Below are 12,722 nucleotides of genomic sequence, written 5' to 3'. Positions count from 1 at the left end.
CGGCGCGTTCCCGTGACGTACGTATCCCACAGCGCAGGGGAAGATGGCGGCGCCGGCGAGGGTCGTGAGTTGTGCTGTGCGGCCGTTGCTGCCGGTGGTCCAGCCTTGGGACCTGTACGCGCGGCGCTGGGTCCGGGCGCTGCGACGGAGTCCGGTGAAAGTAGTGTTTCCATCCGGACAGGTTGTGGAGCGGAAGCTCGGTCCTGGGAAGCAGCCTCGGAAGGCAGCGTCTGAGACCAATTCCAAAGAGCAAAAACAGAAGCAGCCGCTTAAGGTGCCCACGTCCCCGACGCCCAGTACCTGGGAAGAGTCGGGGCTTCGCTACGATAAGGCTTTTTCCGGGGACAAGAGGCTGAGGTGATGTGTTCCTCAAGCTTGTTGAGTATTCCCATTTCTCCTCTTGCCCCAGAGCTGGCCCTTAATTAATCTCCTTTTCCTCCTGGTGGAGGACTTCTTCCAGTACAGCCCGCTGGTTTTTCATATGCACAAGGGGCAGAATAAGTGTCTCCCTTAGAATTTCTTTGTTTCTGTCAGTGAAACTTTTTGTGACTGTTAGAACCAGGTGTGTCTTGGTAACAAGGATGTTGATAATTACTAGTCTTTTTGCTTCCACCCACAGAAGTGTAATGACAATAGTTAAATCCAGGCCGTTTCGAGACAAGCAAGGGAAGATCCTGCTGGAGGGTCGCAGGCTGATTGCCGACGCTCTGAAGGCTGGTGCCGTGCCACAGGTTTTCTTCTTTAGCCGTTTGGAATACATAAAGGAGCTGCCTGTTGATAAACTGAAAGGTGTGAGCCTCATTAAGGTGAAATTTGAGGATATCAAGGACTGGTCCGACCTCGTAGCGCCTCAAGGAATAATGGGTCAGTGGTTACACTGTTACTAGAAGTAGAGACCTAGGATTATTTCTTTGTTTATGCTGGTCTCAGAGCATCAAATTTTATTTAAACCAAATTCAAAATGTTATTGCCTAACCTTTTCTTAAGATGCCCAGGAAAATACAGTTAACAAACCTATGCATCTTCTAGTATTTCTAGTGGAAACTGAAGACAGTTTTCCACCACCATGTGTTATAATGGCTCTTTAGTTTTAGGAATAACCACTGTTCGTCAAACTTTATATTTTTAAGGTCACTCGGTTAACCCTTAATGTCAAACTAAAAATCAAGTAAAGGTTTACCAAAAGATTTAGCCCTCCATTTCTACAAAACCTCTGCCAGTGTGATATCTGTTGTTAACTCCCTTATTCTAGAAGCAGATCTAAGCAGAGAGGTGCAGCCAGCAATTCATTATCCTGTTTAGCCCATTAAACAGGAGACCTTATCTTATGGAGTCTTATTTCTTCATTTGGTTGAATCTGATTTAAGGTTTTATATAACCATGATGCTTTTAGCACTTAGAAAGTCTTTTGTCTAAATATGGGAGGACTAAATTCTTTATACCTTTTTAATATTGAAATTATATTTAAGATCAGGTGATCAAATGGTAGTAAACATAGAGATTCTCTTGGATAGTAAGGGACAGTTGAAGGTTGAGGGAGTTATCTGCAAGGTTTTGATATTTAGGCCAGGGCCTCTCACACTAGTTGTGCATGTGTATTACCTGTGGTGGGCTCACTGACTTCATCCTTTAACTGTGTGGCCATTAGTTGGGAGAGGAGATTCTAGGGGACCAGCTCTTGTTTCTGTAACCCAGCAAGCCACGGGGTCTGGGCCCCTGCACTAAGAGCTCTTAGACCCTACGATGGGGACTTGGAGGACCAAAGTCCTCCACTCACTCTGTATAACCACACTCTCATTGACTATACTTCTCTAATCCCTCCTCCTTGCTACAGTGAAAGTGTCACTAATTTTTACCATGCTTGCCACGTTGGGCTTGTGTGCGGGCAGTGGCTAGCCCCATCCTGGACTTCTGTAGCCTCTTTCATCATCATGACTCCTTTCATCATTTCATGGCTTTTAAGAATATATATTAGTCAGCTTATCATTATCATGGTTTATTATTTTAGATTTGAGGAGAGAGGTCGGGGAGAAATAGACTGGCTTTAGCACTACTTGTCAAACTTTAGGTATATCTCTAAAACCCGGTAATGTATGTGAGGTCTCTATAGGCAGTGAGTTTTCAGCACCACAGCTATTTCAACTAGAAGTTGAAGGATTCCTGAAGGACATCACACCAAATGGTCTTACAGCTCTGTGACCCCCAAGTGCAAGGTCTTATACAACACACAGATGCCTGATACCATTCCATGGTCTTCATTGGTAGATTAGGCTTTTTACCTGCATTGCCTTTTGATAAGAACCCTAAGTTTGTCATTGTATTAGGTTTCAGGACAGGTACTGTTTTGTTCGTTTCCTAACCTCAGGCAGCAGTCCATTTATTGGAGCAGTTGGTATACAACAAAATGCTAGTAAAATTTTAAAAACCCTACAGTCCCTTGGGAACATGAATTTTATTTGGGAATTGAATTTTATTTGATGTTAACATGCGTAAAGAGCTTAGAACAGTGGCTGCCTTAACTTAATAAATGTTAGTTATCATCATCATCTATACCAGTGAACACTGTGATTCAAGAAGCGTAATGAATTCACTCAAGAAGCTTGTGGATATGTGGTACATCCACCAGAATAACTTCATCTATGCCATAGAGATTTCATATACTCGAAAACCATTTTTATTTTAATATGATAATTAGCCTTGTTCCATCTTTTCCCTTTTCCCCTAAATACTTCCCTAGAATTTTGGGAATTTGGGAATTGTAAGGATTATTAAGTAAGAGGAGAGAATTTTTCATTAAGGAGGACACTTAAGGTTTTCATTTTTCCAGGTACTGCCAGGTCCATTTGTATTCCTTTGTATTAAATTGAGGACAGGGAAGTCACCACGTGAATGGTTATGTCCATTCGGAAACTCCCAATCTTCTGGCACCTCCAACCTGAGGCCTCAGGAGTCATCAAACCCTCACTGCACCTGCAGCCTCTGCATTTGGTGGAGCCCTTTGCAGAGTACATCCCTAAGACAGTGTTCCAGAGCCACAGTATGTTTGAAAAAGGAGTCGTTTCTTTGATGCATTCAGGTTTTTAAATTCAAACTCTTTTTTCTGGGAATATACTTTTAATTTTAATACTGGTGATGAAGGGAAGATATGTGTGAGAGTATAGCAGACTGATAACTGCTTTTTAAATACTAAATTTAGACTATAAGCCATTAAAAATTTCAGTGGTAAATGGGCAAAGGTTATGGCAACAGACAATTCAGGAAATATGAATGAAAGAAGGAACTTACTGAAGAGGAGTTATGAATAGTTAACTTGGAAAAAATGTTCACCCTCCCTGGTAATCAGGGCAAATGCAATGTAAAATAAGGAAGGGCCGTTTTTTCCCCATCAAAGTGGCAAAAACTAAAAGGGATGAATCATACTCTTTGTTGACAAGTGTTTAAGGTAGGAAACAGGTAATTATGTGTTCCTGGTGTGAATAAACTAGAATTGCCTCTGGTGAGGGCAACTTGACAGTATCTGTTAACATTAAGATTGCACATATATCCTTTATCCATTTCACTTACAGGTGCTTATCCTTGAGAAATATTTGGACACATGTCATACAGGGACAGTCATTGCAAGCCTATTTATAATAAGGGAAAATTGAAAATAATCTAAATGTCAGGGGAAGAACTAAATCTGGTACATTCATGTTATAAAATAACATGCAGCAGTTAAAAGAATGAGGTAGCTCCAAATGTACTGATGTGCTAATTCTCGAAGGCATGTTATGTTATTGAGTAAAATAAGTAGATTGCAGAATAAATTAAAATAGTGTATATTTTTTATGTAAAGGAAAAAGCAAAAGGTCCCATATATGGTACATACATGTTATGGATGCATAGAACAAGTTCTTAAAGGGTACACTCCAAGATTGAAAAGAGTTACGGGGAGGGCTTTATGTTTGAATTTTTTCCACCAGAATGTGTTCCTGTATTTTGTAATTAAGAATATATAAAGAATCATAAGTAAATGAAAAGTCAAATTATTCTCTATGTCCACATCAGGCAAGTGAACCTCCTGTTTTGTTTTCTCAGGGATTTTTGCCAAACCTGACCATGTTACAATGACATATTCAGAAACTCAGCTTCACCATTCACTGCCCTTGTTGTTGATTTGTGACAATCTCCGTGACCCTGGGAACCTGGGGACGATTCTACGATCTGCTGCTGGGGCAGGCTGCAGTAAAGTATTACTCACCAAAGGTAAGCGTGCCTGTTACTGGGTGGACTGGTTGGCCATTTTTAAGTGAGCCAGGGTTCTGTGGGCAGACATACATGGGTTCAAATCCTGGATCTGCCCCTTACTAAGTATGTGTCAATGAGTAATATTCTGAATGTCAGTTTCCTTATCTGTTAAGTGGGGAAAATAACAGAATCTACCTGTAGGGTGGTTTTGAAGTTTAAGTGAGATGAGCATATTTTATCACTTGGTTTCGGGTCATTTATTTAATGATGTTGAGTTCCCAAGTTGTTGGGTATGTGAGACCTTTCCAACTTTTGACGTTATGTGAATCCTGTGAGAGGAATGATGTCAGCCTAGTGTGATTATGAACTCGTGATACGTTGCCTAACAGTTGGGACGTGCCTAAAATGCCTATTACAGCTTGAGAAGAGAGGGGAAGGGAAGGGAATCATTCATCAGAAACACCCAGTAAATGTCAACTAATTGTGGCACCTCTTGCTGAAACTTGCCTAAATTGCTCCTTTCAACTCTTTGATCCCGTAAGGCTCACCTTGTGGGAGTGCATTTCTCTGCCAGCGTTGCCAGCGTTCCATCATCAGTTTCCCTGACCCCTCCTTGTTGAGTGCTCTGAGAGCGGGTGTGGTTTGGAAGGGTATCTATATAATGTAAGCTGTGTGGTTTTCACATTGGCACAGTGGCTGGTATGTAAGAGGGAAAGAGAGAAGGAAACACCTGGTGTGGTGCCAGGATCCAGGACATGACGGGGACATCTCTTCTTGTCCCTTTCTCCCCACCAGGTAGCAGGGTCAGACTAGAAGGCCCTTCATGAGTCTGAGCCCCTCTTTCTCCCACCTTGGTGAACACTCTTATTCCCATCTCTGGTTCCCTACAATGATTGGGAAAACCCCCAGTTGGGATATGTGTGGGCAGTGTTATAGCTCCATCACCCTGGCTTATTCTTCTCTCTAAATCTGGTTTGCCTAGTTAATCTATCCTGAAGATTGGTGAATTAATTGTGTAGTGAGGAGACATATGCTAACAAGTCAGAGGAGATGGTGGGTGTTCTAGTTTGCTAATGCTGCGGAATGCAAAACACCAGAGATGGATTGGCTTTTATAAAAAGGGGGTTTATTTGGCTACACAGTTACAGTCTTAAGGCCATACAGTGTCCAAGGTAACACATCAGTAATTGGGTACCTTCACTGGAGGATGGCCAATAGCGTCTGGAAAACCTCTGTTAGCTGGGAAGGCACATGGCTGGCGTCTGCTCCAAAGTTCTGGTTTCAAAATGGCTTTCTCCCAGGATGTCCCTCTCTAGCAAGCTTGCTCCTCTTCAAGATGTTACTCACAGCTGCACTGAGTTCCTTCTCTTTGAGTCAGCTCATTTATATGGCTCCAGTGATCAAGGCCCACCCTGAATGGGTGGGGCCACGCCTCCATGGGAATATCTCATCAGAGTCACCACCCACAGCTGGGTGGGGCACATTCCAAGCAAATCTAATCAGCACCAAAATGTCTGCCCGACAAGACTACATCAAAGATAATGGTGTTTGGGAGACACAACACATTCAAGCTGGCACAGTGGGTGTGTGGTGCAGTCACGGAGAGGTGCCGGTTGTGTCACCTCTCAGCCTACTCTTGGTGAGTCCTGGGAAAGGAAGGCCACGTGTGTGCCATTCTGGCAATGCATAGAGTCGCTTGTCTTTTATGTATGACTATACCTAAAAGAACAGGTTCTTCAGTGTGTCATTTCTTTCTGAGGGGCAAAGAGAAAGTGTGTGTATGTGTGTATGTGTGTGTGGTTCACGTTCTCATTGTTTCTCTCTGGATTACTGCAGTTGCTTCGTAACTAATTTCCCCAAATCAAGTGTCTTCCCGGCTCCAATCCAAATTCAATGTTGAAGCCAGTAGAACTTTTCTAAAACATGTATCAGATTCTGCCACTCCTTTACTTAAAATTCATCAATGGCATTATATTGTCTTCTGGATATAATCTAAAACTCCTCAACCTACCATACCCAGGCTCTTTTTTTTTTTTTTTTTTTAGTTACAGTCTCTAGTTTACGTTGATTGCATCCCTCCCCCAATGCCTCCCCATTTTTAACACCTTGCAAGGTTGACATTTGCTTGTTCTCCCTTGTAAAAGAACATATTTGTACATTTTATCACAATTGTTGAATACTCCAGATTTCACCAAGTTACACAGTCCCAGTCTTTATCTTTCCTCTTTTCTTCTGATGTCTCACATGCTCCCCACCTTCCTCTCTCAACTGTATTCATAGCTATCTTTGTTCAGTGTACTTACATTGTTGTGCTACCATCTCCCAAAATTGTGTTCCAAACCATGCACTCCTGTCTTCTGTTGCTCTGTAGTGCTCCCTTTAGTATTTCCTGTAGGGCGGGTGTCTTGTTCACAAAGTCTCTCATTGTCTGTTTGTCAGAAAATATTTTGAGCTCTCCCTCATATTTGAAGGACAGCTTTGCTGGATATAGGATTCTTGGTTGGCGGTTTTTCTCTTTCAGTATCTTAAATATATCACACCACTTCCTTCTTGCCTCCATGGTTTCTGCTGAGAGATCTGCACATAGTCTTATTAAGCTTCCTTTGTATGTAATGGATTGCTTTTCTCTTGCTGCTTTCAGGATTCTTTGTCTTTGACATTTGATAATCTGATTATTAAGTGTCTTGGCGTAGGCCTATTCAGATCTATTCTGTTTGGAGTATGCTGCGCTTCTTGGATCTGTAATTTTATGTCTTTCACAATAGATGGGAAATTTTCATTAATTATTTCCTCTATTATTGCTTCTGCCCCCTTTCCCTTCTCTTCTCCTTCTGGGACACCAGTGATACATACATTATTGTACTTTGTTTCATCCTTGAGTTCCCGGAGACGTTGCTCATATTTTTTCATTCTTTTCTCCATCTGCTCCTTTGCATGTAGGCTTTCAGGTGTTTTGTTCTCCAGTTCCTGAGTGTTTTCTTCTGCCTCTTGAGATCTGCTGTTGTATGTTTCCATTGTGTCTTTCATCTCTTGTGTTGTGCCTTTTATTTCCATAGATTCTACCAGTTGTTTTTTTGAACTTCTGATTTCTGCTTTATATATGCCCAGTGTTTTCTTTACAGCCTCTATCTCTTCTGCAATATCTTCTCTAAACTTTTTGAATTGATTTAGCATTAGTTGTTTAAATTCCTGTATCTCATTTGAAGTGTACGTTTGTTCCTTTGACTGGGCCATAACTTTGTTTTTCTTAGTGTAGGTTGTAATTTTCTGTTGTCTAGGCATGGTTTCCTTGGTTATCCAAATCAGGTTTTCCCAGACCAGAACAGGCTCAGGTCCCAGAGGGAAGAAATACTCAGTATCTGGTTTCCCTGAGGATGTGTCTTGGAAATTGCTCCACCCTGTGATGCTTCAGGTCACTGTGCCTTTCTACCCAGCAGGTGATGCCTGTTAGCCTATAATTCTTGACTGGTGTGAGGAGGTATGGCCGTGTACCCCCAGGCTCTGGGGTCTGGTTCTGAATGGAAAGGGCCCCACCCCTTTCCTCTTAGAGAAGATAGACCCCCTAGGGGGAGGTCATTAGCATTTCAGTGGTCTCTCTCTCTGCTTGTGCTGTCTCCACCCTTCTCTGAGTCACAGCCCTGGAAACTGAAAATGATTGGAGCTTTCTCCACTGAGCCAAAAAAGAAACAGATAGTCCCCTTCAGACCTAGTCCAAGGTGATCCTCTGGCTCTCCAGGGTCAGTTGTCACCCAAAGCCTCTGTCTGTTTTCTGGGGATTTGTACCTGTAGTGAGCAGTTCACACTCGCTACTTAAAACCCCAGTTGGAGCTCAGCTGAGCTATATTTGCTTGCTGGGAGAGAGCTTCTCTCTAGCACCACGAGGCTTTGCAGCTCAGGCTATGGGGGAGGGGGTCTCACAACTTGGATCCGCAGGTTTTACTCACAGATTTTATGCTGTGATCTTGGGCATTCCTCCCAATTCAGGTTGGTGTATGATGAGTGGACAGTCTCATTTGTCCCCTCGCAGTTATTCTGGATTATTTACTAGTTGTTTCTGGATTTTTTTAGTTGTTACAGGGGGACTACTTAGCTTCCACTCCTCTTTATGCCGCCATCTTGCCCAAGCCTCTACCCAGGCTCCTTTAAATTGGTGTGTCTAGCTCTCTCTCATCTCATCTCGCACCACATCCCCACCCTTTAGTTGGCCCGGTCACCTTACTTACAGTACTTGGAGTGTGACACTCTTCCCCCCTTTCTGTAACTTTGTCCTCTGCCTAGGCTGTTCTCTAACAAGCTCCTGCTATCCTTCAAGAGCCAGCTCAGCATCAGGTTCTCTTAGATGTCTTTCCTGATAGCCCGGCTTTGCAGCAGGGTTTTCTATTACCCTGTTCATGCTTCTTTTACATCAGTTATTACTGATACTGTAGTCACCTGTTTAAATATCATCCCAACTATACTATACCATGAGCTCCTTGAGGTTGGGGACTGTTTCTAATTCTCTTCACAACTCTGTCAGTATCTGGCACATGTACATGGTAAGTGTTGAAGGGATGAATAAAATTTGTTCTTAGCACTACAGAAATTAATCAACATTCCTTTACTGGATACTGCTATCATCAGGGAAGCAGAAGACTAAATGGAATAACTTTTTGCTTTAGCTACTGGATCTGGAATTATTCTGATTTACTCCAGAGTTCTCTAATTCAGGACAGCTTGTGCAATCTTGATTTTATCCTATCTTTTAATTTTCTAGGCTGTGTTGATGCCTGGGAGCCAAAAGTGCTACGGGCAGGTATGGGTGCACATTTCCAGGTGCCCATTGTCAGCAATCTGGAATGGGAAACAGTGCCCAACTACCTGTCTACCGACACCCGGGTCTATGTGGCTGACAACTGTGGCCTTTACGCCCAGGCCCATGTGTCTGATAAAGCCAGTGACCGTGCATGGGCATGTGACCGGCGATTCCTGAAGTTTCGCAAGTATGAAGAGGAGGATCTAGAAACTGGAGCTGGTAAAGTCTGGCTCCCTGAACTTGAAGTCCAGAGTTACGACTTGGACTGGACAGAGGCCCCAGCAGCTGTGGTGATAGGTGGGGAGACCCATGGAGTGAGCTTGGAGTCCCTGCAGTTGGCCAAGAGCACAGGGGGACGGAGGCTGCTGATCCCTGTCGTGCCTGGTGTGGACAGCCTAAACTCGGCCATGGCTGCAAGCATCCTTCTCTTTGAAGGGAAGAGACAGCTGCGAGTAAGGGCAGAACATGCGAGCAGGGACAGGAGTTACCAGTGAAAGGGAATGTGGATGCCATCTTGCACTTTAAAGGAGTTTCCTGCTCTTCCCACTTCCAGGCACACCGTAAGGAGGTCGGCAGAATTGGCCACTGTGGGCCCGTTTATACCGGGAGAGCTGTGTGTGACCTCTGCACCCCATTCTCTTCTTTGAGCCTTTTCTCTGGGTGTCCCAGGTCATCATATGCAAAAAATACCAGTGTATGCCTATTGGAAAAATAAGAATTACCATGAATTTCTGCTTATTCTTGAATTGTTAACAAAGATTAAAATTCTTCCTGCGATCTCTCATCTCCCTGCTGATTTTTAATGGTCCTGTTTTTGTACGATTTTACCTTTTTTTTTTTGACATGAAAACAAACATGGATGATCCACACAACTGTATGGTGTGCTTTAAGTGTTTTTAAAATTTGTCTGCCAAGGAGCATTTTTGTGGCCAGACATTCCTGACATTTCACAAGCATCCTCTTGGGCAGAGAGGGCAGAGGTTTTGTAGTCTTCAAGCTCGGGTTATGGGCCACAGTTAAGGGTATGCTGCAGATGGCCAACTCACTCACTTCTGTCATCAGTGGAAAAAAAAACTGTGATGTGTAGAACCAGCAACTTACATTAAAAAAGATTTATTTAAGCATTGCCAGTTGGTTTCAGTGCCTTTTAACCTTTGGCCTAGTGGTGAGGACTTTGCTAAGAGATTAATGTAGGAAACGAAGGGCTCCCGGTCATGATGTCCAGTAGCTGCTGTTCTCTGGGCTTGGATGTGTCATTCTCTGGGATTGTTTGTTCAGGCCCTTGACTTAACCAGTATTTACATGTAGCACAATTTTTCCCCTTTATGATCATTGATAGAAACAGCTTAATGCATCAGTGGTGTCCTACCTTCTTGGCACCGCTGCAGATAGGATTCTTCATGCAGAGGAGGAAACTGAGTTTTAAAATCTTCAGCTTAACCTTGCATCTATCAGGAAAGTCATCCTTTTTACTAGTCCCCTGGTATTAGTCCTACTTTATAAATAAACACTTTTCGCCAACTCAGATTACCTATTTATATTTAATCCCCCATCCTACATGAGGAACAGAACTGCTCAAGAAGTTGCCATGCTCCTGGATGCTGTGTGACAGAGGCCTCAAACAGCTCTTGCAAGGGAGGGTTCTGAAGGTGAGAGATTGGGACCCTCAGGCCCACAACCCTGGGTATTATTTGGTTTCTTCTTAATGGCAGCACTGCAGGAGGACCTTGGTGTGCTTTTCTCAAGCTCTCTGGGGTAAACTGGACTCTTACTTACCAGGTGCCAGCCAGGCTTAGCTGGGGACATGAGGGTAAATGCAGGTAAATGCAGATGGCAAGGGGCAGGTAGGACTGGAGTGTGCTCGGGCATGTTTGAGATGAAGAACAGTGCTCTTTGGTTGGCTTTGCCCTCCCAGGCTTCTTTTTCTGAAAATAGGTAGCTCTAGCTGTGGGTTCAAGCTCACAGACTGTTCCTGAAACCCTCCTTCCCTGGTTGGCTTTTAGAAAAGAGAAGAACCCAAAGCATCTGTACAGCACCTCTCCCCACAAAGGCTGGAGGGAGCACTCGGCGTAATCGGCAGACTTCACATGAGTTGAAAGAGGACCATCATGCCTCTCACACCTGTGAGCTAAGTCTGGGAGGAAGCCCAGAGAGTTCATGCCACATGGGTCTCCCTCAACACCTTAGAAAAGTGCTAAAGGAACAGATGTTGCTACAACAAAGCTCACATCTCTAGTATGAAACCAATCTCCCACAATTTGTGTCCCTGGGTTATTGTGCCTTCTGATTTTTGTTACAAATTAAAAAAAAAAAAAAAAGAACCTTGTGCCTTATCCTTATTTGGAAAAATAAAGCAAAGCACACCACTATACATTGCAAATAATTTTAAACCTATTTTATCATCCTGGATGTAAGAGGGAAAAGAAACTTACATCCCATTTATTTTCCTTTATAGTCAATGGCTTACATACAGTGTCCTGTGAGTTCTTTTTATATATTCATGGGCATAATTTAGGGAGAAAGGGGAATTTCCTTTCTTCAAAGTGGCAACTGGAAGCAAGTGGTGATTAATGGATTGAAACTGATAAAAATGAGAAAAAGTTATTGTTCGCTGATTGATATTGGGAAACCACTATCTTGACTTCTCAGTTTTGAGGCTATTTGTTCTGTCACCATTTCCCCAGGAAATAGGAAAAAAAAACCCAGTTCAGCTGAAAGATGAACATTGTCGGGCGGGCCAAGCGCCCCCCCCCCCCTTTGCCTTTGTATTGAGGCATAGCTGTAATAGCAACTTCTGCCACAAGGTGGCAGGCTGCGTCTCAGAAACCACTTCCAAAGCTGAAGGGAGAGGTCAGGATTTGTTCCCGGACTTAAAATTATTGAAGAGGGAAAAAGGATGGAGTCAAACGTCTTCCTCCTACAGAGGGCATTTTGCAAGCCATTTGTGCACAGAGCTGTTACTGCTCAAGTTGGAGACCCATCCATGTGTCACATCTTGGCAGAAAAATCTGAAGTAGAGGGACATTGGGAACAAAAACTAAGGAGGAAATGGACAGAAATGCAAAGTGGCAGCAGCAGAAAAAGCTAGCACAACTTTCCCTTAGAATGGAGCCTCCCAGAAAGCACTTGGGAAATATTGAGGTCCCCAAGCGCCTGGAATTCACACTGGGAACCCAAGGCACAGCCCTGCAGGTCATAGAGGAAGCAGGAGCCATTCTCTTCCCTTCCCCTGCTACCCCTGCTTGCTCTCGGTCAGAATCCTGGTCATTAAGACCCAGAGGATAAACAGACTTGAGGACAAGTTGCCCCGGTTTTATCTGGGACCTACTGCTTGCTCCAGGGTTAACAGCAACACCAGTTGCCGCCACCATCCAAGCTGGGCTGCATTTAGCTCCACTTTTGCCATTCTGCCCCACAAGGACCCCAGAAACAGCTCCTCCTCCAGAGATTCCTTGGTTCGGCTGAAAATCACAAGCTGCGCTGCAAGGCCTGGGACCCCACTCTGAGCCACGTGCCCTTCCTCTCCTGCAGGAGGCGGCCTGATTTGGGCTCACTTTAACAAAAAAAAAAAAAGAAATAATCTTTAACCACCATTACATTCCAAGATCTTACTCCCCTCTGCTTTCGTTAGTGATGCCCAAAGATAATAAGCTGGAAAACAAATTAATGGGTGAGCTGATGACATTAAAAGTCTGAACTAGGG

The 12,722-nt window shown here is 43.7% G+C and overlaps 1 protein-coding gene across 4 annotated transcripts; it reads left to right on the top strand.

Annotated features, from left to right (window-relative positions):
- Window positions 1–42: 42 nt before the first annotated feature.
- On the top strand, window positions 43–11,323 carry MRM3 (mitochondrial rRNA methyltransferase 3). 4 transcript variants are annotated; one of them, XR_005212734.1, is made up of 5 exons: window positions 43–357; window positions 620–864; window positions 4,078–4,245; window positions 8,981–10,668; window positions 11,023–11,323. XR_005212734.1 is itself a non-coding variant. In XM_037809461.1 (4 exons), exons 1-4 carry the CDS (start codon window positions 44–46, stop codon window positions 9,511–9,513), a joined length of 1,185 nt encoding a protein of 394 aa, XP_037665389.1. In that variant the 5' UTR covers window position 43; the 3' UTR covers window positions 9,514–11,323. The 4 variants fall into 4 exon arrangements, 3 of the variants coding, with proteins under 3 accessions (XP_037665389.1, XP_037665388.1, XP_037665390.1); XM_037809461.1 differs by having other exon boundaries at window positions 620–789; window positions 8,981–11,323; XM_037809460.1 differs by having other exon boundaries at window positions 8,981–11,323.
- Window positions 11,324–12,722: the final 1,399 nt, after the last annotated feature.

Source organism: Choloepus didactylus, chromosome 18 (assembly GCF_015220235.1).
Source record: "Choloepus didactylus isolate mChoDid1 chromosome 18, mChoDid1.pri, whole genome shotgun sequence".
Taxonomy (NCBI): Eukaryota; Metazoa; Chordata; class Mammalia; order Pilosa; family Megalonychidae; genus Choloepus; species Choloepus didactylus.
Note: the sequence above shows the minus strand (reverse complement) of the source record. Positions and strands in the feature narration are given on the sequence as shown.